Below are 27225 nucleotides of genomic sequence, written 5' to 3'. Positions count from 1 at the left end.
AATGGCTAAGCTACTACATCAGCATTCCAGAACAAAATCATATAGAGTCTTCAGAACTTTAGTGAGCTGCCTTGCATCATCCTTTAGATTTTCTTTACAGGTATTTTGATACTGTACTATTCAATCTAAATTCATTGCAAAGAACGTTCTTGTAGTTGAAAGTTAAAGGCAAACAAGCTGTATGCAAGCAATGTTTTATGCTACCCAGAACGATTTTGGCAGTTTCTTCATTCACATTATTCCACACTTCAGCCACAGTACTGAAGCAAATCATTTATCTCTTGTTTAAGATCCTAGCATAGGAATGAAAGAAAGACTTCAATGCATGTAGAAAATGAAATACACAACTCCTTTTACACATGATTTCTGCCAGACTTCCACATAGGCAGGAACATACTGTGGCTCACTGAAACAGACAAATAGATTAACCAGTATTCACACACAGTGAAAAGCAGTCTTCACATACCAGAGACAAGAGTAGAATAACTGGCATTTTCACATTATGGCAGCCTCTGGCCAATGAAGTCCCAGCACATACGGTACTTCAAAAAAAGCCTCAACGGGGAGACAAATCCAAAAGGGAATTCCAGCAAGTTGCAGATAGGGATTTTTCTAGAAGTGTACAGGATAAACTGACCACTGAATTGGTGTAAGGGATCAGAGAAATTAATCATTAAAAAAAAAATTAAAATCCCTTATTACTTACTCTTACAAACATACCTCAAAGGGAGGAGGTACTCAGCAGTCATAGAAAGTGGCTGTCAGTGGCTGCTGGGGAAAACAGGACAGGGCTAATCAGTAACTAAAGCTGTTCTGAACTGGCATTGGAATTGTCTCATTACATGAATTACACTAGGATTTGAAAGCATCAAGGTTTCAGCAACTGAAATCTACATTCAGACTGGGAAAAAAGTCATGAAGTTCCCAATCTGATTGCAGCTTAAATATTCAAGGGTGGAAAACTGCAGTTCAGAGGCAGCTTCTCTTACCTTCTGTCTGTTTACCTTCCTGAAAAAGGTTCACTGACCAACAGAAAACAGATACCTTTCCTTCCTCTACCTTTAAACTCAAGTAAGAAATAAAAATGATGTTAAGTAACTAAGGTCTATCCTACTAGCAGCAGCACGTTTCAATTTCTGACTAAAAATAGTGTCCTCCACTCTAATGAGATTAAGCTTGACTTTTAGTAAGCAGTATTATGTAGAAATAGAGCCATTTATTTAATTTGCACTTTCTCTCTTGAGCAAATCAAACTCTCTCCAAGGGCCACATTTACTACTACATTGAGGGCATTTTAATAGCAGGCATTCTAGAGCAGTTTTTTTCTTTTTTAAACTCTTCAGAAACAGTCAAGTCTTTCACAGTATGCTCTCACCAAGTAAAATATCATTTTGCTGTACATTGTGTAAAAATGCAATTTGCAGGATTGGACTTTGGTCCGGGTAGTTTTAAATTACTATTTTCTTTCACAGAAAAAACAAACAAACAAACAAACAAAAAAACCCACTTAAATCAGAAACCCTACGTTAAAGTTCAGCTACATGAAAATGTAAGGAAAGCATACTTTGAGAACTTGGCTCAAACTTCCATATTGTTTGCTATGAAAATCAGTTTCAGCAGATGATCTGCAGACACTTATCCATTGCTAGATGTCAGGAACCCACACAAGTCTGCTTCAACAAGGTGATGTATCTATTAATGTGCTAGAAGCAAAACCTGTTATAAGTCAATTGCTACATAATCAGCAAAGCAAAATAACTGAGTTTTGATATCCAAGACAAAAAAGGCTGCACTTTCAGCTGCATGGTCTGTACTCTCCTAAAGCCTCAGCCAGTCGCCCCTCAGTAGCTGAAGAGAACCAACAGTCAAATATCATCACTTGCTGACACAGGGGACCTAAATTTGATTGCAGTTAGCTACTGGGACAGGCCATCTACTGTCTTTTGTAGAACCCTGCAATGCTTATCCTTCATCAGAAAGGCTAAGTAGGTTTAAAAGTCTATTTTGAGTCAGACCTCCCTAAATTACACTCAGAACTGTATTTCACAAAGAATGTATTTCTTATAAAACATCAAGTCCTCCTTAAAAATTAAGGTGGTATGGATTGTTTAGAAATCAAGCCCTCGTAAGCAATAAAAAGATATAAAAAACTATTAAAATCAACATTGTGTAATTATAACCAGCTTATAGGCTTTTGCATTTAATTTCCTATAATGAAAACTTTTGTAGATACGTATCTTTAAAAACAAAAAAACAACAATGCCCAAACCAAATGCCACTTGGGTAGATGCTCACTCTGAGAATCTGCAGCAGTTGCAGTAGTTGTCTTTTCATTAAGACAACTAAACAGCGACCGAGCCCTACAACACGAGCAGCACTACAATATACTTCAGTAAGTCCAGGAATACTCAGACCCCAAAGATTCTCTGAGCTGCTATAATTTAAATCAAACTGAGCTCTTTGATCATGACAGTTGCAATGGAGCTGGCTAGTGCTTGCCTTTAAACATTGACTACAACATCAAGAAATTGCTGTCAAACAACAAGCCGCAGTCTACACGCGTCTCTACAAAATGATGACTTCCAGCTGTCTTTTAATTACCTTTTCTGTGGCCATACAGGCAAATGATATCTTCAACTGATACAATCAAATTTGCTCAACAGATTCTTGCACCCTGCCTCATCCCATGTAACTTTTCATCCTCCAGTCAGGACCTCCACAGCTGGCAGAGCATCTGCAAGGTGAAATGGGAGGCAGGCCTGACAGAGGAGTGAGGCAAGATGTAGGTCAGTGCAAGCTGCCCACTACACCTGCACCCCCTGGAGAAATGAGTAAGATCAGAAAGCAGCAATAAGGATAAAGAAGGCTGTGAGGACTGGAAAGGACCATAAAGTTTAGAAGAGGTATGTAGCTTTCTACTGCTGTCATTCCTTACTCCCAGTTTTCAGTTGCAAGATCAAGAAGTATAACCCCAAGCTTTCTACAAAATCAACGTTAACATCTCTATATTTCATTAGGAGAATTCAGATCTATCAATCTGGCAACCATCAGTATTTTCCCAGAAAGAGAGATCAAAGTTCAGATGCTAAACAGGAGCAACAGAAAGAGTACCAGAAACTTCCTCTTATGAATTTAGTAACATCAGTGGTAAACAAACCGTTTCTGCAAAGAAGCCTTCAGTGTTTTCCTAGCACTTACCACAGAGACACTGCTGGCTTCTACAGGTGTTGGCTGGTACACTACTCTGTATCAGGTGCCTGAAGAACACTTAAAATCTATAACTGGCATTATTGGCTATGATTTACAAGACAAACAGCTGCCTTGTTTCTCCCTCCACAATGTTCTACTTGTGAAATATAATGCCTTCTTACAACACCTTCTCTTACTAATTTATCTACAACAGCACAGTGGAATTATCTGTAATATGAAGTATAGCAGATTGTTGTTGAAAACAATGCTCAGATTGGAAAAATGACTACAAAATACAACTAACATATCTGGAAAAAACAAACAACTTACTCCATTGAGAATGTTTTTTCCAATGAAAACACAAAAGCCTACAGTGAAATAGTAAAAAAAATAACCATGACTTTTCATCCTGGAAAAGTATAATCTTGAATAACATGAAGAATGGCCTTTATTTCCATTTCAGGTATACCCACCAGGAACACATCTTCAGTATTTGGAAAGGCAAAAGCTACCTCACCAAACACTTTAACAAGAATTACTACAAGCTGTTAAAGAGATTTAGACTTTCACAAAGATAGAGGTGTAATTTTGTCTGCTCTTTCTTACAGTTTGGAAAATAAAAAAAAGCTTCATGCATTGTTCCCATCAACCATGGAAACAATTCCCTCAGCTGTCTGTTTTTTGGGTGACTACGGACACAGGTAGCATCAGGTAACATCTCATTACTCTCAACAGTATGAAGAGACTAAGAATTGGAGTTGAATCTAAATCTTTGACTAAAATAGCTTCCACAAGATATGTGCAACAAAATACCCAGCTTGTTTTGGAAGTCTCTTTACAATGGCTTTGCCTTTTACCTTCAGATATTTTCCTGTTTGGTACAATGCAATAATAAGGGAAGTCTAACATCTACAGTTATACAAGTATACGAAGTCCCCACATACATCACTAGTAAATAATCAGACTGCATACAAGATATATTTGTAGAAGTAATAAAACCCTTTGATGCTTCATATTTATGCTGGCAAATACCTCTCATGATATAAAAGGCACTTTGAAAACCCAATATGGTTTGGTTCATTAAGTTTGCAAAGTACAAACAATTGTACAAACATACAATTATATCGAAGCATGTCAGCCATTGTGACATTATGTACAAGTCTCCAATTTTGATAACACTGGTTTTATGGGAATGAGCAGTGGTTTCAGCAGCTTTACTGAAGACGTCACAGAATTTCCAGTACCACCATTTTAGTTTCCTATTGGAACAAACGTAGTAAGTAAAAAACCTTCAAAAAACTTACAAGTTTAGGGGGCCACAAAAAGACAAGACCCAGAGTTCATAACATTCATTCCATATTTACTCCTCAGAAGTCAACTTCATCCATAGCCCAAGGACAAAAGTCTATTCAGTCAATTCCAGGCCAGTGATAGAGGCAGGCTCTGTCTTGGGAAGTGTCTTGTTTTATACCATTACAGTACAAAAAACTTTGGTCCAACAGCACAACTTCAGAAGCTCACTACATGGCTGCGACATCAATTTGTACGTAAAGCTGTCTTACTCCTGCCTGTGGAAAAGAGAAGGAGATTAAAAATAACACCAAATGATAAAGCCAAAGCAATTTAACTGTACTGATCAACTGTCCACATCAGTAAGCTGCCCTACAAAAAGGCTCAGAATCCTCATTTTCTCTCTCTCACCTTCCACATTCAGCAAAACATTTGTTGAGATGCCTAAAAATTTTGAAACCCATACATTTTTTAGAGAGCACTGCATGAAACACATGGTTCTTCATATAGAAAAAAGATGTATATGTGTAAGTATAAATAACTAAATAACTGTCATATAAAGAAGAAATTTTCTCTTGTACAAGCTTAACTCCTTGAAAACAACAGCTTACAGGTTGTAAGGCTGAAATGGAGCAAAAGCACAAGACTATAACACAGGATTTGTGGTTTGAACCAACTCTACTCTTCTTAGATTTTAACAAAAAACAACAAGGGTTATCTATGCTGAATTGATTTGACATGAGATGCTAGAAAAACTTTTGGTAAAGGTATGCAAATCATTCCAAAATATTTCCTTGGAAATTCTATTAAACTAGGCTTAGATTGAATCAGTTATACCATCAGTAAAAAAACCTCATAAAAATAATTTAACTCACAGAATCACAGAATTGTAGGGGTTGGAAGGGACCTCCAGAGATCATCGAGTCCAACCCCCCTGCCAAAGCAGGTTCCCTACAGCAGGTCGCACAGGTAGGCATCCAGGCAGGTCTTGAACATCTCCAGAGAAGGAGACTCCACCACCTCCCTGGGCAGCCTGTTCCAGTGCTCCGTCACCTCACCGTAAAGAAGTTCTTGCGCACATTTGTGCGGAACTTCCTATGCTGCAGTTTCCAGCCGTTTCCCCTTGTCCTGTCTCCACTCACCACTGAAAAGAGTCTGGCCTCGCCATTCTGCCCCCCACACCTTAGATATTTATAGACCTGGATCAGGTCCCCTCTCAGTCTTCTTTTCTCAAGGCTGAACAGACCCAGATCACTCAGCCTTTCCTCACAGGAGAGATGCTCCAGGCCCTTCACCATCTTCGTGGCCCTCCGCTGGACTCTTTCCAAGAGATCCTTGTCTTTTTTGTACTGGGGAGCCCAGAACTGGACACAGTACTCCAGATGAGGTCTCACCAGGGCAGAGTAGAGGGGGAGGATCACCTCCCTTGACCTGCTGGCCACGCTCTTTTTAATGCACCCCAGGATGCCATTGGCCCTCTTGGCCACAAGGGCACACTGCTGGCTCATGGCCAACCTGTCATCCACCAGGACACCCAGGTTCCTCTCAGCAGAGCTCCCCTCCAGCAGCTCATCCCCCAACCTGTACTGGTGCATGCAATTACTCCTCCCTAGATGCAAGACTCTACACTTGCTTTTGTTAAACCTCATCCAGTTTAACTCATTTTAACCTCAATGTCAAGCGAGTACTGTGATGGTCACAAGGTGACCTTGAAAGACTAGGCTGTACACTGCTAAAGAACAGATTGCCTTCAACCATCTTCTACTTGCTTTTAGCTCAGCTGAGCTGCAAAAACCATCAGCAGTTATATCGAGGCTGATAAAGGCCAGTATTACTGAAGAGAAAAATCTACTTGCTCAAACTTACTATCATAAGTCAGGTAAAAAGAGCAACAGACCTTGCTCCCCCAGTTCACCTCCAAGATACACAGCTCTAAAATTGCAAAGCTACAAAAGAGTAATGAGTCACTATAGAATGAGTCACTAGGAAAGCACAATGCTTTGGAGACTTGAGATGTAAAATCAGTTTTGAGTATACAGGACTCAATGTTCTGCACAGTCCTTCCCAGAAACTATTCCTTAACAATCTCAAAGTACACAGTCTGCAGAGAAAGCCATGCAGACTAATTTGTACCTGATTGATAATTAGAGCAGTATATAATGGAATATCTCAAAAATGACCCAACTTTATCAATAAAATTACATTTTAGAACATCTGTAACAAATTCTTCACTGAAACTTGCATCACAAAAACAAGTATTTGTATTTGTTTTTAGTGAGTTCCCTGCAACTATCATCTTTAAAACTTATGCACATTGTAGGGCTGTTTTCAGTGGCATTTTTCCTGAAAGTGCAGAAACTGAGTATGCTAGCTGCATGCAAATCCCTAAACTATTAATTCTGGAATTTTTAAGAGGAGAAAAATAATAAAATAAAATAAATACATATAATAATAAAAAGTAAGTCATAGAATAATAGAATGGTTTAGGTTGGAAGGGATCTTACAGCCCATCTAGTTCAAACCCCCCTGCCACAGGGTGGTTGCCACCCACCAGATCAGGCTACCCAGGCCCCATCTAACCTGGCCTCGAATGCCTCCAAGGATGGGGAATTTACAGCTTTTTTTGGACAAAGTCCCTTTATTTTCTTGGTTCCTCATGTTCACTCAAATATACAAGCTTCATCTTCATTCAGTACGGCTCAGAAGATTACTGCTGTTATCCCCATTAAGTGGCATCAAAAGTTAATGCAGAGGGGTACAGAAATTCAACCTACCTTACACAGAATTTTGAAATTGTTCTACACAGTTGGGGAAGAGAAGCTTTTCAACAGTTAGAACGATACAAAAAATTTAAACCTGTTTTCTTAATAAGGGTTGCAGTGTCACTCCAGGTGACTCTGCTAATGAGATACATACCTGAGTAAAAATATTGTGAGTCTGGCTTAGAATCCACCTTCCATCAGCATCAGGAGCTACTAATAATTTCAAAGTCCCTATGTAAACATCAGTACAGAGGGTCCAGAAGTGTGGATCATGTAAACTGTAAACTCCTTGCAACTGCTGCACCTAAACATAAAAGCAACCTTATATTATTTTTCCCTGAAAATACATGGACTTAATTCCTTACTACAGTCTTCGTGGTTGTAAAGAATTGAAAGCAGATTCTATGTATTGGTCATAATTCTGTATCTTGCTTTTTGTATACTGTACAAATATTTTATTGGAACCATTTCTGAAAACTGTGGTGTCCAAGAGAGAAAAATCATTTATTTTGTTGAATGACTCTAACAGCAATTTCTGCAAATGCAGTAATTTTCCCATTAAAAAAGTAGAGAGATTCCATTAACCGGAATGTATTAATATGCCTGTAAATATTTTGTGAGGGCTTAAGTTTGTTCTGTCAAAACCATTCTTCCAACTTTAGTAAAAAGCCTTCATGTGGCCACCATAAACCCAGAACTTTTTGAGAAACGACACTCACTCTACAAGCACATTAATACAATGTACTTCGTAAGTTTGCAAAGGCGCTTCACATGTTCAGATCACGACACATTATAAGGTAAGTCAGCCAAAAGTAACAGGACAAATCAAACCCAGATTAACCTCCTTACACACACTTGTCAATGTTATTTTATCTAATTTAGTAAAGACAGAACTGGATTTTGAGAAACTGTCCTGGACAAAAGAAAAACATCATGCACTAGCAGCACAAGTGACTGTGAGGAAAGACTTTGGGATCTCTTTTTCTAACCTAACATAGCACAAGTTGAGCTTAAGCTACATAATATTTAGGATTTCAGGAAAATAATTTATCTGGCATCTTCACAATCTAGAGAACCTCTTACAGGCTTTACTGGATAAAAAAATCATAACATCCTCATGTACAGCTGAGGTTCATTAACTCAGTAGTTTCCTCGTACACAAATATGGCCAAAGTAAGAGCTTACCCTCTGATAGCACTGAGGCAGGGCATTTTCCAGAGATGGAGGAGTTCGCTGCATCAAAATTCCAATTGATTCTTTTAGAAGTGGAACAATACTATAAAGAAAAAGGAGGTTAGCTACTGTGACATTTTCAGAAGTTGCAGACCAGAGCAAAATAACATTCCTTAATGCTCTTGAATAGTTCTTTAGTTGTTTGATCAGAAGATGAGAAAGTTATCATGAAAACCTGCCACAGATAAAAGAATAGACAAATTCTGATGGTGTCATGCTAAAGGCAAACTAATTTCTCCCTCAATTACCCAGAGACAATCAGACAACATTCAAAAAAATAACTGGTTTAACTGTGGGATTTGGGATGAAATTTTAAGTATCTTAAACATATATGACAAAGTAGCTGATAAGCATAGCTTAAAACCAAAACCTACTTCAACAGCATATCACTTACAAGCAACCATGAAAATATGCAACTGAAGATGTTTTTCTTTTGTGTCTGGTTTAAGACATATCTTTCTTATGAACTAAAATAATAAGGAGATCATAAAACAAAATTAGTATGCACCAGTCCAGCTATACCAAAGATATTTTGTCAGAAACAGAATACTTAGCATATTCTTGACATGAAATAAGTGTAGGGTCTCATCTGACCTCAAAGATTTAACATTTGGAAGCAATTAGAGGTTCCCTCTTTACTGCATGGTCTTGCTTAACAGCAAATGAAAAAGATAATACCTTTTTTTTTTTTTTTTTTCTAAAGCCACCAGTAAGTTCATATCCCATTTCTATCACTGAAAGTTTACACTTACTAAGCATTCAGTATGTTGATTTTTGTTTAGGAGCAATCTATCATGCTTGGTTCAGTAGAACATCCTAAAACTTAAGATTGTAGTAACTATAGCCTAATCTCAAAACTTAAATAGTAATCTAATTTCAAGAGCATGTAAGTCACTCCATTCTCTACAGCAAAAGCAATGATACATTTAAGAAGCCATAAACTGAGTTTTTGTGTCTAAAACTGACATCATGGCTGGAGTAAGCAGAGTAATGGGTTCCATTTCTGTCTTGAAGCAGTGCCAGCATATGCAGCTTCCCGTGCTCAGCTCACTCTTCGGATAATCTCTGGCTGCAGTAGAATGGAGTCAGAGGTTGCATGGCTCTTATGTAATGAACCACAGGGAGAATAAGCACCCTAACATTAAAGCCTCTCTGGAAATATACCCATTATTCCACTCAAATTCACTGCCTGACATACTCCATGTGGCCTCATACAATTGTGCTGCTACTCAATCAGTTCAGAACTAGGAAGAAGCAGATAGGGGCAGACTGGAGATATTAAAACTGAACTTATCACCAAGACAAACATTTAGAAATACATTAGCTGTCTATCTGTCTAAAAAGAGTCTTAATTGGAGTGTCACATTCTATACACAGCGTATTAACAGATGTATAGGGAAAAAGAGTTAAAGACTTAAAATTCAGACACACCACATATTTTTCTCCCAGAGGAAGGACAGAAGGCATGGAGAATTAGGAGCTTGCCTTTTTATCGAAAAAGATGAATAAGGGTGAAAAAAACACCCATGAAAGAGTCTAGCCAAAATATGTCTGATTTGCATGCATTTACATTATTTCACAAAACTAATGTGCATTATCTGACAGAATGGACAAGAATTAGCAAAAAGCAGAAGATTTGGAGACAGTCTACAGGAACTTAAGAGTAGCAGGTGAGGCATGTTAACTTAACCTATTCCAAGAAAGAATCTGGTCAGTGAAATTGATTAATACATTCTGGAAGAGGATACACACTGAAAAGATGAAATTAAAACCTCATTAATGAGCAGTTCTGCCGAAGATGTCTTCAAACTTACTACCTGCTTCATTCTGCAAACCTGGGTCTGTACAACCAACATGGTGTGCAAAGCACAAACGCTGTCTCTTCTTGCCAGGAAATGGGGAGCAGTTTTAAGCAGCAGATTGAAATCAGTTACACAAAGTCAACTGTTGTAACAAAGAGGTGAATGGTGAAAGACAATCCGCTGTATAGGTGGAGCAGTTTAAAAGAGGGCCTTCCTGAGGACAAGATTTCACCCATTCCACAGTTTGTAATGGTTCCACATTAATGCCTTTAGAGAAATTTCCTGAACAAGTTTCTAAAAATAGCGCTGCATGAATTATCTTTCTTTTATCAAGACTTAATGAGAAACCCAAAGCACAGTGTTTAATTAAATGTCGTCATCTTAGAAGTACAAAGAATACAGGCAAATCGGGGAGTTGTTTGATACTGTAGGTGAAAGTTTGGTCACAGCTTCCTCATTTAATTAGGAAGACATTTATCTCTTGCAAAGCTGAAAAGGCCAGAAGACAGCAACACTCCCACAAACACTCTCAGAGCACACAAGGCCATATGCATATCTACATCCAGAGGGACGCTTTCTCTCTCTTTCCAGGTAACCTTTCTCTGTAAACAAAAATGATATGACTAAGTATAGAAACCATTTTTCTGAAGTCTTTGATATTCCACTGTTTCATGCATAGTACTGCAGTAGAAAGCCTTTGATTAAAACCCAGAATTCCATCAGTCATTAGTGTGAAATACATGGAGCTGCTCCTCCAGCAGTGTTTGCATTCCTATGCAACTTTTTTCATGCGTGGGTGGTCTCTAAGCTTTGCTACCAAAGCAGATACAATTTTCCAATTGTCTCTTGTTACCAAGACTTGAATTCAAAATATCATGTTATAAGACAATAGAACCTGAAAGAGGCTCTAATCCTCAAGATATAAACATATCCAAAAGCCATAATAGCTTTTATAGGTAGCTGCTGTGTACAAAATGAGTTAACAGTACGAAATCACATTATGCTTTCACAAACATTGTTATAGAGGAAATGAGAGGATTTAACACAGATAAGACCCAATGATACTAATCTGATAAACCCACCCTCCCACTATTCCACGCTGCTTGATTAACAACGAAGTATGAAAGCATTACAATCTTGACTGACTTGCATCACAGCCGTTGCAGTCTAATACAGCTTGTGCCACTGCTTTTCTAAGCACGCTTACCAAGACTCTGGCACCAGCATCATCTTAAACAGCAAGACTGGAAGTAACTGAAGAGTAAAGTTCCCCTTAGAATTATTGTTGTCGGATCACAAACAGGAAACTCATTCAGTGCTCTCAGCACTACAAAATAAACAGGATTCTTGAGAATTTTTTTAATGTGGAAGATGAACAAACACTGCTAAGACCCAAGCCCAGGTATGGTTGATCAAATACAGTAGCTGAAAATCTATAGCTGGATATCAAAATCATTTATTTCTAGTCACCATCCACAAATGTAGAGCCAGGACTGGGAATCTATTTCCGAACTTCCTTTTTTTTTTTTTTTGTTGTTTTTTTTTTTTTGTTTTTTTTTTAAATTAGGCCATGGTGAACTTTAACCAGCATGAAGGCTATATTCAAAACAAAGATCACAAGTTTAATATTTACTTTTCTAATCTGAAATGTTATTAACAGCAATAAAGAAAGCATTGCCAAGTCTACCCAGTCTATCTTACTAATACCTGTAACATAGAACTAGAGGTCTATGCAGTTGATTATAATGGAAATGAACAATTTAATATATGTGAAGTCATGCATGACAGCTTGGGAAGATAAACAAATAGTAGTGTATTTTAACCGAGCTAACAAACTCCTGTAGGAAAGGACAGCACGTCAGTGCTCTAATGCAACCGTACTCCGAAGCAGCAAAATTTTACAGTTCCTATTAGTGGGAAGTCCTCAGACAGCATTAAAATTTTCAAGTAACAGCTTGATCAGAATGACTTTTCTCTCTGAATTACAGCTACTCCTATTTTTTAAGTTAAATCCACAAAGAAAAGATCATGATACTTTAAACAACCACAATACTAATCCCACTTGCTGGCACACACAGGTACTCCTACTCCATTCCACCCTAAGGAAGCTGGTTTAACTGCTAAGAGGGAGACTTTTCAGATGAATGGATCACCCTGTGCAAAAAAAAAAAAAAAGAAAAACAACAACCACCAAAACAACCAAAACACCAAAACAACCACCGACACTATTGACAAACATTCTTCTGAAACAGCAATTAATCTTTAATTTAAAATCAAATACCTCCTGGAGTCACTTATAGAGGTTGCAAATAGGCCCACGGAGGCAGGCAGGAATCTGCACTAGATACTGACTCCTCACCCCTCTAAGGAACCAAAAGCTAGAGCCAGCTCTTGCAACTATCAGATTCAAGTCTTTTCCAAACAATCTTCCCCCCTCACATTTTAAATTCCAGAAGATTTCAGTATAATCGTTTTCCTAAATTAGATTGAGATGTCTTGAAAAATGTAAGGACAAAAGTATTATATAGCCTAGCAACAGTCAGTTGGGCCCCTACTATTACAACAGAAGTTCATCTTACAGTAGCATCTGAAGAAACATGAGTCAATTCTAGAACACATCACACACAGCATAGTGAAAAATAACGCAGAATAAACAATGGTTTTATATGTTCTGGAGCATAAACGAAAACTACTACTAAAATAAAACAAAGGTTGACTCAAGCACTCAAAGCATTAATCTGAAACTACAAGCCATCTTGACCACCTCGTTCAGTCCATTTCAAGCAAAGTCATCAATAATCAAGTTCGTTAGACTGCTCGGGAAATAAAATCTGCAGTTTGACTTTGCTCCACTGCTGTGCGAAAATGTGCCAGTCTGAAAGAAATGCAGATTTGCTTTTACTGACTGAATGCAACTGCACTGAGACTTAACAGTCATCCTAGAGATTGGTTACAGTGTTGTAGACCAATAGCCCAAGTCAAACATCAAGTCTGAAATCAGGTCAAAGGACACATCAAACAGTGGAATTTTCCAGCCTTTTTAACAGACAACACAGACCACATAAGCCCTTCCTAACTACACCACAAGACCTATTGATAGCTTTATTATAAAACCCCTATTATGGAAGTTTCAGCCTTCTCCCAACCTCTATATGAACGCAACAAAGAACTCCTCTCATTCATACAGTACCTTCTGATCAGCTCCACAACTGCTTTGCTGTACACAAAGGTACACCCTTAAAGAACAAAGAGTATGGAGAACAGTCTTCTACCCAACCATTAACTCAGCAGAAGCTTCTTTCCCCACAGCAACTTGCACATCTTCTTTCCAATTTTAGGAGATCACAGTCACGTAATTGACTTTTTCATTTTAAGAACTGATTTTTTAATATAATTTGCCCTTAATGAAATTACAGGAGGTTTAAAACTACCTACTGAACTTATATTAGTGCAATAATTTAATAGTGATGTGGATTTTTCGTGTGCATTTAGCACCTGAAGAATATTGTCCTACTCTGATAAATGGGGAGATTCACATCAATGACTCTGTGAACACTGCCATGCACATGGTATAAACATGCCATATATGGTATAAACATAAGCGTGTAGCTGCAGTCAATCATTTGATATTTACCATGGGTGAAGAGACAAAGGTCTGCAGTTATGTTCTACCTGGACTTGTGGCACTCTGCCCTGTGCCACCATTTGAACTGTTGCTAGAAATACCCCAGTAACATCATCACTGAATAAAATGTTTGCTTCTCCAAACTCATCTGAATTCCTTCATGTTTACAGTGATCTTGGTAAGCAACAATAGGGAAAGCAAGGAACTACTTAAAGCACTTCCACTAAATCTTAAAAGGAGTAAGGATGTCTCAGATTACAAACACAGCTTTCTCCATTGAAAAAAAAGTACCAGTCTTGATTCAGCAGGGACAAGGGCATATCCTGTGCCAGCAAGCTCGACTCTGCTGCACTGAAGCCATTCTGCTCCATTTACTAAAGTACATTGGCTTACATAAGTGTGTACTAAATACAGAAAGGAAGAGTTTTACAGCTTGAACCTGAAAAACACTTCCGTAGTACTGTGCCCACAGTGTTAAAACATGCAGATTTAAGAGCAGAAGCAGTAGCTGTAGAAAAGGAAAAACAAGGCAACTCACTTAAGAACACACCAAGACAAGCACACAGAACAGAGATAATGTGCTACTCAGAATAAAAGCAAGCACTGTAAAACCTAAGCATAATAGATAAACATGTTCTTCGGAGCTGTAATTTATGCTACTGTAACTAGCGTTAAAAAGACTACCAGATATCAACACTTACCTTACACCTATAAGTAATGCTATCAGCATTGAACAAATAGGATCTGCTATCATTAGACCATAGTTCTGCATCAGTATAGCAGATATGATTACACCAACACTTCCAAGTGTGTCTGCAACAATGTGTAGAAATACACCTGCAAGAAATTAATTAACATCAATTTAGCTTGGTATTCTTAAAGCTAATAGAATTATTTCAAAGATACTTCGAGAAGGAGAGTTTCAAGACCTAGGTAACATGATTTACACTTGTTACATTCCTCATCAATTACATACAAATGTAAAATACATAAAGAAAAAATAAAAAATACACAAATGTCAAACACAAAGAGCAATCACAGGGTTTCAACGAATCCTTAAAAATATAAAGCACTTGAAAAAATTATATTATTTTCTGCATGTGGCATGAAGGGGTACTTCATGGCATGCCTATTAACTTAAGCAGTGATCTACAGCTAACATTTTTCGTTCATTACTCGCCTACATTATAGCAAAGAAACTCATATTAACAAAAATGGACCTGTAAGGCTTTGAAAGATGCTTATGTTTCATTAACAGTAGAAGCTGCTTGGCAAAGAGGCTGAAGACAAGCGATTTTGAATTACTTATTACTGCAGAAATGTACAAGTTCGCTATTATTTCCTCTTTCAAGGTAAAGAGGAGGAATCAAACTTCGCGACCGCAGTCAAAAATCAGCCTTTGGCGCCCCCTGCTGGCAATAACGGGAACAGTCACTCAGAAACAGCTTGCTGAATACAATTCTCAGGATTGTGAGATTCTTCCCTCACTAACAATTAACTCAAAACAATAAATCAGCATTCTACCAATTTTCTTAAGCCTTCTTTGTGCTGAGTCTGTAGATAATTCCCCTCATAGCAGCCCAGAGGGCCAGGCATTAGGTTTGTGACTGTTTGTTACTCACCAGCATTTTAGCTATTGCTGAATGATCCTTACACAGCACCAAGGCCTTCCGCTTCTCACTCTGCCCCCATTCAAGTAGGCTGGGGCTGGGCATAACGCTGGAATGGGACACAGCCAGGACAGCTGACCCAGATCAGCCAGAGAGATGTTCCACACTACGTAACATCACGCTAATAACTCAACAGAATCTTTCTAAAGCAGCTGTTGTCTGGGAGACGGCTTGTTTCCTATTTTCTTTCTCTTCATTTATTGAATCATCTATACCACATTCCAAGCATATTTCTTGTTTGTACTCTTTTGATCTTCTCCCCACCATCACTGCAGGGAAGGGGACAAATGAGCAGGTGGATGCTTAGTTGGTGGACAGAGTGAACTCAGAAGAATACTGGGAAGTTAAAATAAATACTTCCTTTTTTTCTTTTATACTGTGATTCAGTTAAAACATGCCTTTCACTTGGAAGTCAGTAATCCATCTTTGAGGTACACACACACACAAAATGGTGAAGATATAAGTATTGGAAGAGGTGGAAAATGTTCCCTTGGAAGGACCACAAAGAAGCCAGAAAAACACTCGAAAAAATAACACAGAACATATCCAGATATGTCAGATAATTACATTGTACAATTCTTTCCCTCTAATTTTTGAGCACTTAAAAATGAAGGCCAAAACTGACGTAATCAATAGTTTATATCCTCACAAGCTCTTAAGAGATTATGGACTCCAATTCTCCTTCAAGTGATTATAGCTTGTATGATCATCCTGTCTAAACCAAGTGCAATAGCTTGATGAAATTTAAGGCTCCAGTACCCTGCAGAAATTATTATACTGACCTGCATTTTTCAAATACACTCTATCTTAATAATAGCACTTTTTCAGTTTCTAGCACATACACTGTACCTTAGATTTCTCCTTTTAACCACTCTTTATTTTTTTCTCTTTTTTTTTCCTTTTTTTTTTTTTTTTTTTTTTTTTTAAATTTTTCAGCATCATGACAGAAGCTGAGCCCCAGCTTCTACAACCTCCCTTTTAAGCTGTGTTGACACAGCATTGTTCATACTTCAATGAATGTCTCAGTGCTAGCCATGCACAGCGTATGCACTCATCTGTTCAAACATGGAAGTAGACTTGACAAAATAAGTGAAAAGTAGCATTTATCCAGAGGCATCACAGCCTGAAATAGATGTGTAATGAACAGTCACAAGAGAATAGGATTAAACAAATAAAGCACTGTATTTATTCTTATCATACCTTGTAAGATCTGCTTGCTAGAACCAGTCATCCCTTCAAGAGAATGGTCATCTGCAAAGATAATATTCATAATGGCATATTAACCCATGCAAAGGCTCTCTTCTAGTGGTGTGTTCTGTTCTGGTCTTCCTTTCTGCAATGTCTTGCGCAGACAAGCTGCTATCACCTTTTGCTCTAGCTTTTGTTTTTTAATGCAACAACTAAGTCTTGAAACATGGATTGTTAAAGAAAGCACAGTTTCACACAACAGCATATTTTATTCATATAAAAATATATAGTGTATTTATGTGCAAATAGGTTTTTTTTTTTTCTAAATGAACTTTCTTAAAAAAACAAAAATCAAGAAATGAAATCATTCCAACATTTAGCAAAAGCAGCCACCTCAACAATACGAGTCAAACAAAGGAGCAAGCAAGAGTTCAATCATATTTGATACCAAGGAATATTTCAGTTAAGCCTTGCCCCAAGCATTCAAAACAAGAGTAAGACTTGAAGCCAAAAGTGAATAAAAACAATTCTCTCATTCAAGCAGATCAATGCCTCTGTGGCAATGTATCAGAAAAAAAAAAAAAAAAACAAAAAAAAAAACAACCCCCTTTTTTTTTTTTTTTTTTAAAGAAAAAATATTAAAAGATAGCAAATGACTTACGGCGAGGATATAAAATAATTTATGCAGGAATTAATTTGAGTATTAAATTGCACCAAATATATTCTTTGTTCCACCAGGAGAGGGTTGGGAGAGCAATGGCAACACCAAGTTTGTGTTTTCCAGCCATATTTCAGTATCATCAATTTTCTAACACAAATATCAGCTGGAAGGCGTAAGTAAAGGTTTTTCTGTACTCCTGTCACAAGTTGCTGTGCACATTCAGAGCAAAGAACATATTCTTAGTTACTTAAGATTTTAGTTCACAGCTCAAACAGAAAGGGTCAACAATGCAGTATTACAGCAAGGCTTTAATTCACATTATTTCAAACAGCTGGCAACCACACTATCTCTTCTCGCGTAGTAAAGGCTAGTGAACAAATTGTGTGGATGTCTCTTCAGACTGTCTTTAAGGAAAAAATTTAAGCATAGAAAACATACAGATTACCTTTCTCATAACCAGCTTTAAAACAGATTACAAATGCACAAGACAAAAAAATCTTCTGTTAAACATCAACGTCCATACACAACAAATTAATCCCTAAGTACCCAACAACAGAATTGCTCATTTAACTTTCCCAATATCTTACTCTGTGAAGTCAATTGAGAACATTGGCATAGTAGTTTTTTTCATTACTTTCATAAAAAATTGAAATAAAGCACTTAATAACTGATTTCATTATGTTATGCTATTTCATACTTTTATCTTTTGCTAGCACATAACAAAGATGACAGTCCAAAAATTTAGGTAGAATAAAACCTATAACACTTCATCAACCACAAACGAAAAACCATTTCTCTGCATACTTATAAGAATAAGCAGTCAGCAACCTCTCTTCTGTTCAGAAAAATCAGTAATGTCAAAATTGAGTCAAGTGATGCTCTATGACAGTAAGTACTTACCATGGCAATACTCCTGACCATGAGGGAGTCCATGGCTATGGCCATGATCATGAGTGTGTCCATGTTTATGGCTGTGACCATGACCTCTGTGACTGTGACCATGGCTGAGACCTCCATTAAATAGAGAATGGCTGTGCTCATGCCCTATAAACAAATATCAGAGTACAAACACAAGTGCTGAATAGAAGTAAACTTACATTTGTTTCTCAGCTATTTGAAGTCTATTCATTTTTAGGTCACCTCAAGGCATGGCTTTAAACAAATTTGTTAAGATTAAAATTAACACAAGCTGTTTGAAATATAAACCTTTGTATGTAGCTGTATGAATTGTATCTGATTAGAGAAGTTATTTTAATACAGCTTGAAAAATGCACACAAATTTTATTACAAGCATGTTGAAAGCAGATAGAAAATTGAAATACTACCATTCATACATTAAAACTTTAAGCTTCTTCTTTGAGTCTGTATCACAGTTCAGAGGTTAAGCTGGAACTGATATCAATTAGCTTTGCATAAAAGAAATAGAAATAACATTTACAACAAACATTTACACAAAGTTTGCATTTACTATTAAAAAACCATGCAGTTGAAAGTACCTGAATCTTCAGCCCATATTAAAATTTGATTCAGACATCTTGTTAATTCTTTCTCCAGGAAAGACACCTCCTAACTACAGTTTAATTTTATTCAAAAGATACTCTGCAAGAGAAAAGATTCTCTTCCAAGAATGTGCAGTAGAATTCATGTTACAGAAAGCAGATTATGGATTTCTAGGCCTTGCAAGTTAGTGGGTGAGAAGCAGATGAAAATGCATGAGAAGTACAGAGGTTACATACTAATGCTAGCCTTAAAACATGAAAATCGATACTGCAACAAGTCATTTGCATTGGATTGCCACTAAAAAGACCTAAAGACATAATACTGAAGCTCTCACTGATGTGTTCTAGGACACTGTTACCCAGGATGCTTCCAATTTAAAAAAAAAAAAAAAAAAAAAAACCTGAAAATTATAAATGTCCTACCAGAACCATGTGAATGCCCATGACCTCCATGTTGAAAAACAAATATTCCTATAAGATTTACAATGAATCCCAGTATAGAAACTGGAAGAAGTCTCTCATGATGCACGTCAGGAGGTTCCAGTGCCCTCTAGAAATAAAAACAAGAACAAATCATAGCATTTTAGTCTCATCACATTAGTAAAAGGCAGTGAGAAAAGCTGTTCCTGTACCTAAGCAGTTTTGTGCTTTCTTTAATAAGCAGGTATACATAAAGACATAATTAGGAATTACTCAGGAATCCCACACACTAAATCTGACAATGCTGATGTAAATCCAAAGGTTGCTTAAGAAGCTACTATTAACACATGGGAAAAAAAATGGGTTTATGTCACAAAAAAATTCCAGAATAATTTTATCTCCACTAAATACACTTTACAAATAGAAACTGATAGTACACTTCATGTCATTACATACCTCAACACCTTCAGAAAAAATGAAGAATGCTGTAAAGATGAGGAATAAACCATTTACAAAACCAGCGAGTACTTCTGCTCGAACATACCTGCAAAAAACCAAAAGCAACAGCAGATATCACCACATCCACTTAAAGGTGGGAAATCAGAAAGTGAAACTTCAAAACTGAAGAATAATCTCCTACTTCTCAAACAGTTGTGTTACACAAGGAATTGCTAAATAAGACAGAGTATATAAACTACAGACAGCTTATAAGTAATCAACTATTTGCCATGTTGACAAAGAAATTCACAACTACAGCCAACTTCTATTCATCTTCCATATTTACTTGTAGTAGAAAACAACAACTCCTGAGATCATTTGAAAGGTAACAGTAATAAAACAGTGAAATGATAAGTGGATTGAAAGCAAGACAAATACAAAGAATTAAGCAAGTAGGATACTACCTCAAAACAACCCTAAGCCTTAACCCATCCATCTAACTTCAGTATTCTTCTATTCCAGAGACCCAAACGCAAGAGCAGCAAGAGCTTGCCTCTGCAGCCATTATCTGGCCTAGATGAAAGAAGATTTACAATATTTCCTATTTGAGGTAATCTGTGCATGAATTTACAGTATAAATATATATTTGGAAACTACAAAATACGGTTATATCTCACATGCTTATTTAAGATGGCTGATGAAAAGTTCTGTTTCATATCAAAAAAGTCACACATTAATTTGTTTCCCTTTTAGAGGGGATTTTTAGTAAAGAAAAATAAATATTTCTTACGTATTTGTCCAATTAAAGCAAAACATCATCAGATTAATATGTAATACCCAAGCAGAAAATACCAGACTTAATAAATGGTAGCTGTTCTCTCATATGTGGAACACCAGCTGTTTAAGTGCAGAGCAGTATGCCAAAATAAATTCCTCCTATTGCACCTTGATTGATCAGTGCTTTCACAGAATCACAAGGTTGGAAACGACCTGCAAGATCATCTAGTCCAACCACCCTCCCATTCCTATCAGTACCACAAGCACTACACCATCTCTCACAGCTCCTCATCCAGGCGCCTCTTGAACACTACCAGGGACGGCGACTCCACCACCTCCCTGGGCAGCCATTCCAGTGCCTGACCACCCTTTGAGAGAAAAAGTTTCTCCTAATATCCAACCTAAACCTCCTCTGGTATAACTTCTGGCTGTTTCCTCGGGTCCTACTACTTGCCTGGGAGAAGAGGCCAGACCCTTTTGCACCACAGCCTCCCTTCAGGAAGTTGTAGAGTGCAATGAGATCTCCCCTGAGCCTCCTCTTCTCCAGACTGAACAATCCCAGCTCCCTCAGCCGCTCCTCATAAGACTTGTAGTCTTATGAGACTTTGAGTTTCAAACTACATGATGCATGCTTATATGAGACAGCTGAAGTTGATGACATCCAGGTCAGAAACACTATGAGCAGCAGCAACCCACCTTATAGCTCAGCTGCTGTTAATCAGTATGACTGATTAATACCACTGCATCACCAGTGCTCTTTTACAGGCACAACTGCAACAAGAGCCCTTGAAACAGAACCAACTGCAACAATTATATCCACAAAGGATACCTGGAGGACAGCACAGCTGTGTTCATGGGAACTTCAGTGGCAGCCACAGCTGTTAACGGTAACTACACTTTCTGAATCCTGCTGAGTCTGCAAGGCATGGTTTATAATCTCAGGTGCACCATCTGCTAGACTTAGGGCTTTCAGAGATAACTTTCAGAAGGTATAGGGCAACAGCAGTCTGCAATTCCCTGTGATACACCTCAGCTCACCATGTAGGCAAATCCATGACAAAGCATAGCAACTTCGTGTTCTGTAACCTGGTCACCCTAGTACTATTGCAGAGCTCTTAGCAGTGAAATGTACTCATCAAAAGCAGCACCTTTACATTTTTTCCTGTTTCTAGGGAAATACATCAAAGATTTAAATAATTCACCTTAAAAAGCATACCTTTGATATAACTTTTCCACGTTCTGCAAAAATAGGTTTTGTGAACACATTAAGGTAACAGCCTGAAGTTTCTTACCCATATGAGAAAGCATCATTTGACCTCCACTTTGAAATAACTGAAGCTGCTAGTCCAGCCAGGAGAGCAGTACAATCAAAAAACATATGAAAAGAATCTGATATTAAACCTAAACTGGAAAAGAACAGAAAAAATATGTTATGTTGGGCACAAGAAAACACAGAGCATTCCATCTTTTACGCACTAGAAGAATACACTGCTTCTAAGCCTCTGGCACAGTTCTGCTAGCTCAGGGGACAAACCCACACCAGACCACCAATATAAGTATGCTGACAAAGGCAGTTTGTGCGCTGACAAACCTGCTTTTGTTAGCCTAGTGAAGCTGCTTTGAAAGAGCGCTTAGCAAGAAATCCATCTGGCATATGTTGGGATGATGGGTGGGAGGGAATTCCACTGACACAATTCAAAGCCCCAGAGGTTGATACAGCCACAAATAATAAACATTCTGCTTATTAATACCAAAATAACCGTGGAATGGTGGACAAGACACCTTCTGCTTATGACAGAACTTTTCCACAATGTACACAGAATTACTGTAACATCTAAACACCTTTGAAAAGTCTATCAAAGAACTTAACTTTAGAAAACAGCTTAGAAAAAACACCTCACTTTTATTACATACCTTCTAAAGAACTTTATTTATTTCACCCAGTTACCAAATATCTTTAAACTCTTTCAGCAAATATGTAGGACCTGTAGAAAGCTATTACAGATTTCTATAACGCCTACTACACAGCAAACAAGACTTTTTTTCCCAAACAAAATTAAGTTCAATTTCTCTGTTCCAATAGTTCTACTTCCTGACAAAAATGTCATAACCAGAAAAAATCCCAGACTTAACAGGACTATGATCATGAGCGTAAACACCCAGGGACTGCAGGTATTTGTAATACAATGAAAATTAAAAATAATACTAATAATTAATCAAGGCAACGTCTCAGCTAAGCCACAACCTAATCAAAGTTTTGAACATTCACAAAATGCAGCTCACTAGCAATGTCAGCAACACAAGTAACACAAGCTCTGACAGCTGCCAGATAAACACTCCCTCAGAACATGGATGGATAGCTCTTAATAGAAATTTCCTTACGTACTGTGATCAAGTCAAATCCATCTTTTTAATATCAGGGTTTTCTTCAAGTTACATTAAAGATCTGGGTTATCCTAGGAAAGCTCAGTCTAATATTTATTAGAGAACACAAAAGTTTATGCAGAGAAATAAACTAGCATTAAATAAGTGCCAATCTTAAAGACTCCATATGATGAAAAGCTATCTTTTCAAATCTTTAGCTTTAATTCTCACCCACTGGTAAGGTTCAATTGAGCTATTTTCAATAAATGGCTCGCTTCACCTCTCAATATCAGCTGGTCAGTGGATACCAACAGGCAATCAGCTGCTAAGGATCATCCCAAAGCTGGACCAGAACCACAGTGAAGTATAGAATATCAGCACAACACATCACTGAGATGTGCTATTTCAGCAAATAAAAAAGGTGAGGTTATCCAGTGACTGTCTTGGAAGGAGTTTAATACATTGATTTTCTTCCGAAGTCCCAGCTATCTCTCTCTCCAACACACTTCCAGTAGCACCCATTTGTTGTTAGCTTCTGATTTACAGCTTGACCAAAATTACTGGTGGCATCAGCAGGTGGAGGACAGCTAGATTCACACTGAAGTCAAACACGAAGTTATTGAACAAACTTTGAATTATTCCACATGAACAAGCAAGCCTTTTTGGCCTAACTGAAATAAATTTTAGAATTAAGTATTTCAGACAAAAGACGCAACTGCAAAAGTGGGTTTGGAGGACAGAGAGAACGAAAGTCTTGTTTTATATATTTATATGTGCATATATATATATATATATGTATATATATATATAAATACACACTTCACATACACACACAAACACATACATCTTTGAGACACTGCAGAAAGGGGATGGTATCATTAAAACATCCATAGCTGGTACAGCCAGAGACATTAAATCATTCTGGAAAAAGAAGATTAAAAGACAGAAGGCTGGACACATAGGAAGCAACACAATCTAATTCCTTAACAAATTCTTTAAGGGTGGGGCAACAGCTTCCCCCCCTTCCCAAAACCAGGTGACACGTCTAGGAAAACAACTCATTCTCAATTTCATACTAAGAAGCACAGAAGATACAGTGGAGGAAAAAAAAAAAAAAAAAAAAAGAAAAAAAAAGACTCAACACATGAAGGCAAAAGGTAATAAAAGGTAATTAGGGTGACAATAGTCATAGGTTTGCAATGCTAATGAAGTGCTTTTTTTTTTTTTTAATAGTCTCTTGGAAAAGAGGAGTGTCTAAGAACCAAAGCAAAAAAACAAATACCATACTAGCTCTATAGCCAGAAGCCACGCAGCCAATAATCATGGCACTGCGCTCATACCTACACGACTTACCACAGGTACAAAACCAACACAGCTCCACCTCTTTCAAGACTTAAGCAAACATCTCAGAGCACACGGAAGCATGTGGATTTATCAACATGACAGACAATTTGTCCTGCCTAATACGTTTCATTGTATGGCATAGTATTATAGGTACAGCAGTAAGTGGTTCTGCTGCACAAAGGACAGAAAGCCTAGTAAAAGACCAATTTGATTGCATGTGATTTTTTTTTTTTTAATTGCCTGTAAATTAAAGGGACACAAAAAGTTGGTGCATAGTGATTGCTAAGGTAAGCAAGTAATCCAATTAACCACTAGTAACACCTGATACATGTAATAACTTCCACTGGAATCCATAGGATAATTAGCAGAAACTCTGTAGTAGAAGAGACTGTATGCAAGTGAGGACACTTCCACAGCTGAATAAGTAACACAGACACACGTGTAGTGATTAATATCTTAGAATAACTCAAGTAGTAGATTTCAACTTTAAGCTCTAAGTTAGGAAAATATGGCATCCAAATCCATGATGAACATCTTTGTGATCATCAAAATCTCAGAGAAGTTGTACGAGGATCATATAGCTTACTGTTTTTGTCATTTAAGGAAAAAAAGTAACTCAGCAAACAAGAAGTTTGAAATCATAGATTAATTTTGAAATAAGAGTAATAGAGATAAAGAACTCACAATTATGTGCTTAAATTTAAATGGATAAAAGCCTATTTTTCAGAATCACAATCAAACAAAATCTATAGTCTGACAGCCAAGGGAAGAATTAACTGAGTAATAACAGCAGCTTTTAAATCTTGCCATCCACCTCATTAGCATCACGAAGGACACTGGAAAGTACAAGCCAAGATCATCTTCAAAATGCTTCTAACACCTGCAGTATCAAGTGTCACTTGTCATACTCAAGACAGGTCCAGATAGCACTAAAATAAAGGTGTGTGCTCCAAGACAATACTGAAAATCCCCTTCAGAAGCATTCCATTTCTACATTTCTCATGCTGACAGCCAAAGGAGCTGTGCTCTCCAGATATGAGAATTAATTTTCCCTGAATGGCTCTATGTTTGCTTATTATATATTCATTCTTTCAAGACATGAACCATTCACTTTGACTGCAGAAACACCTCTCTATCAAGGAGAGACCTGATAAAATGCTTTTTTGTTTAAGTCTAAAACCTAGGCACAATGTAAAGATATCAGAAACTATTCACTTGAAATATAAACAAGAGAACCAACTAATGAATATTCAAACCCTAATTTTTAACTTCCATACCAAATGAATCAACATATTCTCTCAATTCCAGTCAAGTCAACTCTTCAAATTTTGGACAAGTGTCATTTCAGTTTCTTACCTCTGATGCAGGACCTTTTCTGCTACAAGATTTATTTCCTTCTTACACTTTCAAAAATATTTTGCTTAAAAGAAAGATCAAAAATTTTTATGAACGCATAGTAGAAAAGACAGACTGTGTACACAGAAGTCCACACACAATCTGCAAAGTGAATCAACAAAGTCAAAACTAAGTATAACCAAGGTAGTCTGCGCAGTGCAGAGACAGTCTGTGCCCAAAACAAAGTGGTGTTCTCCCCAGTGTGACAGCAGCAACGTCCGTAGTCAAGGTTAAGCAGTTTATCGTGTTGTTTGAGAAACATAGAAAAAGACAACAACTGGAAGGGTCCAGCTGTTTCCCAATCTGCACAGCTGCTCTTGTAAGACTCCTGATCAGAAGTTCCAGCAACATGTGCTTGTACTGCAACTTTTGATGAGGGTCTCCGGGTTCAACACACAATGACACACCGTTTGGCTTCACACACGCCCACGGCAGATCCCTTAGACTTAGAAATACCACCATTAAACAGCTCAACCAAAGAATCACATAGGATGAAGACGCTAAACGATCTGTTCTCTATTTGCACACCACACAGTTGTGCAGAAGTTACTCTACATTTCCTGATTACGTGTTACTGTAAGTTCTCCAGCAGCCATTTAATCAAGTCCCTACCATCCTTCCCAACTCTGCATGTGCTATGCGAAGCACCACTCCGCTGTACCAGGATGTTTCAAACCTCATTTCTCACTCAGGGCCGAAGACGGTCAGTTCCTGCCACCCAGCTCGCACTTCACAAAGCGCCATCCCCAGAACGAACCCCGCGGAATCGGTTACAGCCCCCGGCTCCCGACGTTCAACCCACCGCCCGGTTTCTCCTCCCTCACACCGTCCCCACAAGAAACCTCCTCAGCCGCCGGCGCCCACCGCCCGCCCTGCGGGACTCCGGACGGGAAAGCGGTCGGCCCGGCCCGGCCGCGCAACCCCAAGCCCCGCGAACCTCTCCGTCCCGCCCCGGCCCCGCCGAAAGGAGACGTGGCAGCGGCCCGCCGAGAGACGCCGCTTCCCGCGCGCAGAGCCGCCCCGCTCCTGGCTCCGCCGCCGGTACCTGTTACTCCAGATGCCGTACAGCAGCTCCACGAAGGCGAAGGAGAGGTTGAGGCAGAGGAAGAAGAAAAGGTTGCGGGAGGTCTTGTCCGCCAGGATAGACCTAGCAGGGAGCGCACGAGGGTCACGGCAGGGTCGCCGCGAGGAGACGGCCGAAGGCGCAGCCGCTCACCCGACAGCCCCGGCATCGCCCCCTCGGCCCTCCGCGGGGGTTCGGTCGCGGGCCTGGTCCCCGCGGCGCTCCGCCCGGCGCCTTTACCTGAACCATCCCGACACCTTCCTGAGCAGGTTGAGCCGAGGCGGCTTGTACTCGTCGTCCTTAATGGAGAGGGGCAGCATGGTACCGGGCCGCGACGAGCGGGGCCGGCGACGGGCGGGGCGGGAGGAGGCCCGCGGGCGGCCTCGGCACTCGCTTCCGGTCTGCCGCCCCGCGCCTGCGCGGCCGTGCGCCTGAGGCCGCGTCGGGGCGGGGCGCTTTTTGCCGAGGTGGCGGCGCGCTCCGGCCGCCGGGGGGCAAGGTGGCG

At 38.7% G+C, this 27225-nt stretch overlaps 1 protein-coding gene across 1 annotated transcript; it reads right to left on the bottom strand.

The window, feature by feature from the left end:
- Nucleotides 1–1478: 1478 nt before the first annotated feature.
- Nucleotides 1479–27121, bottom strand: SLC30A7 (solute carrier family 30 member 7). Its single transcript, XM_052665578.1, has 11 exons — nucleotides 26961–27121; nucleotides 26703–26804; nucleotides 21847–21960; nucleotides 19796–19883; nucleotides 19343–19469; nucleotides 18321–18464; nucleotides 16772–16822; nucleotides 14603–14738; nucleotides 8427–8517; nucleotides 7396–7545; nucleotides 1479–4757 (listed from the first exon to the last, which is right to left on the bottom strand). Exons 1-11 carry the CDS (start codon nucleotides 27038–27040, stop codon nucleotides 4710–4712), a joined length of 1131 nt encoding a protein of 376 aa, XP_052521538.1. The 5' UTR covers nucleotides 27041–27121; the 3' UTR covers nucleotides 1479–4709.
- Nucleotides 27122–27225: the final 104 nt, after the last annotated feature.

This window comes from Tympanuchus pallidicinctus, unplaced genomic scaffold, assembly GCF_026119805.1.
Source record: "Tympanuchus pallidicinctus isolate F22 unplaced genomic scaffold, pur_lepc_1.0 scaffold7, whole genome shotgun sequence".
Taxonomy (NCBI): domain Eukaryota; kingdom Metazoa; phylum Chordata; class Aves; order Galliformes; family Phasianidae; genus Tympanuchus; species Tympanuchus pallidicinctus.
This window is presented reverse-complemented; position numbering and strand designations above follow the sequence as displayed.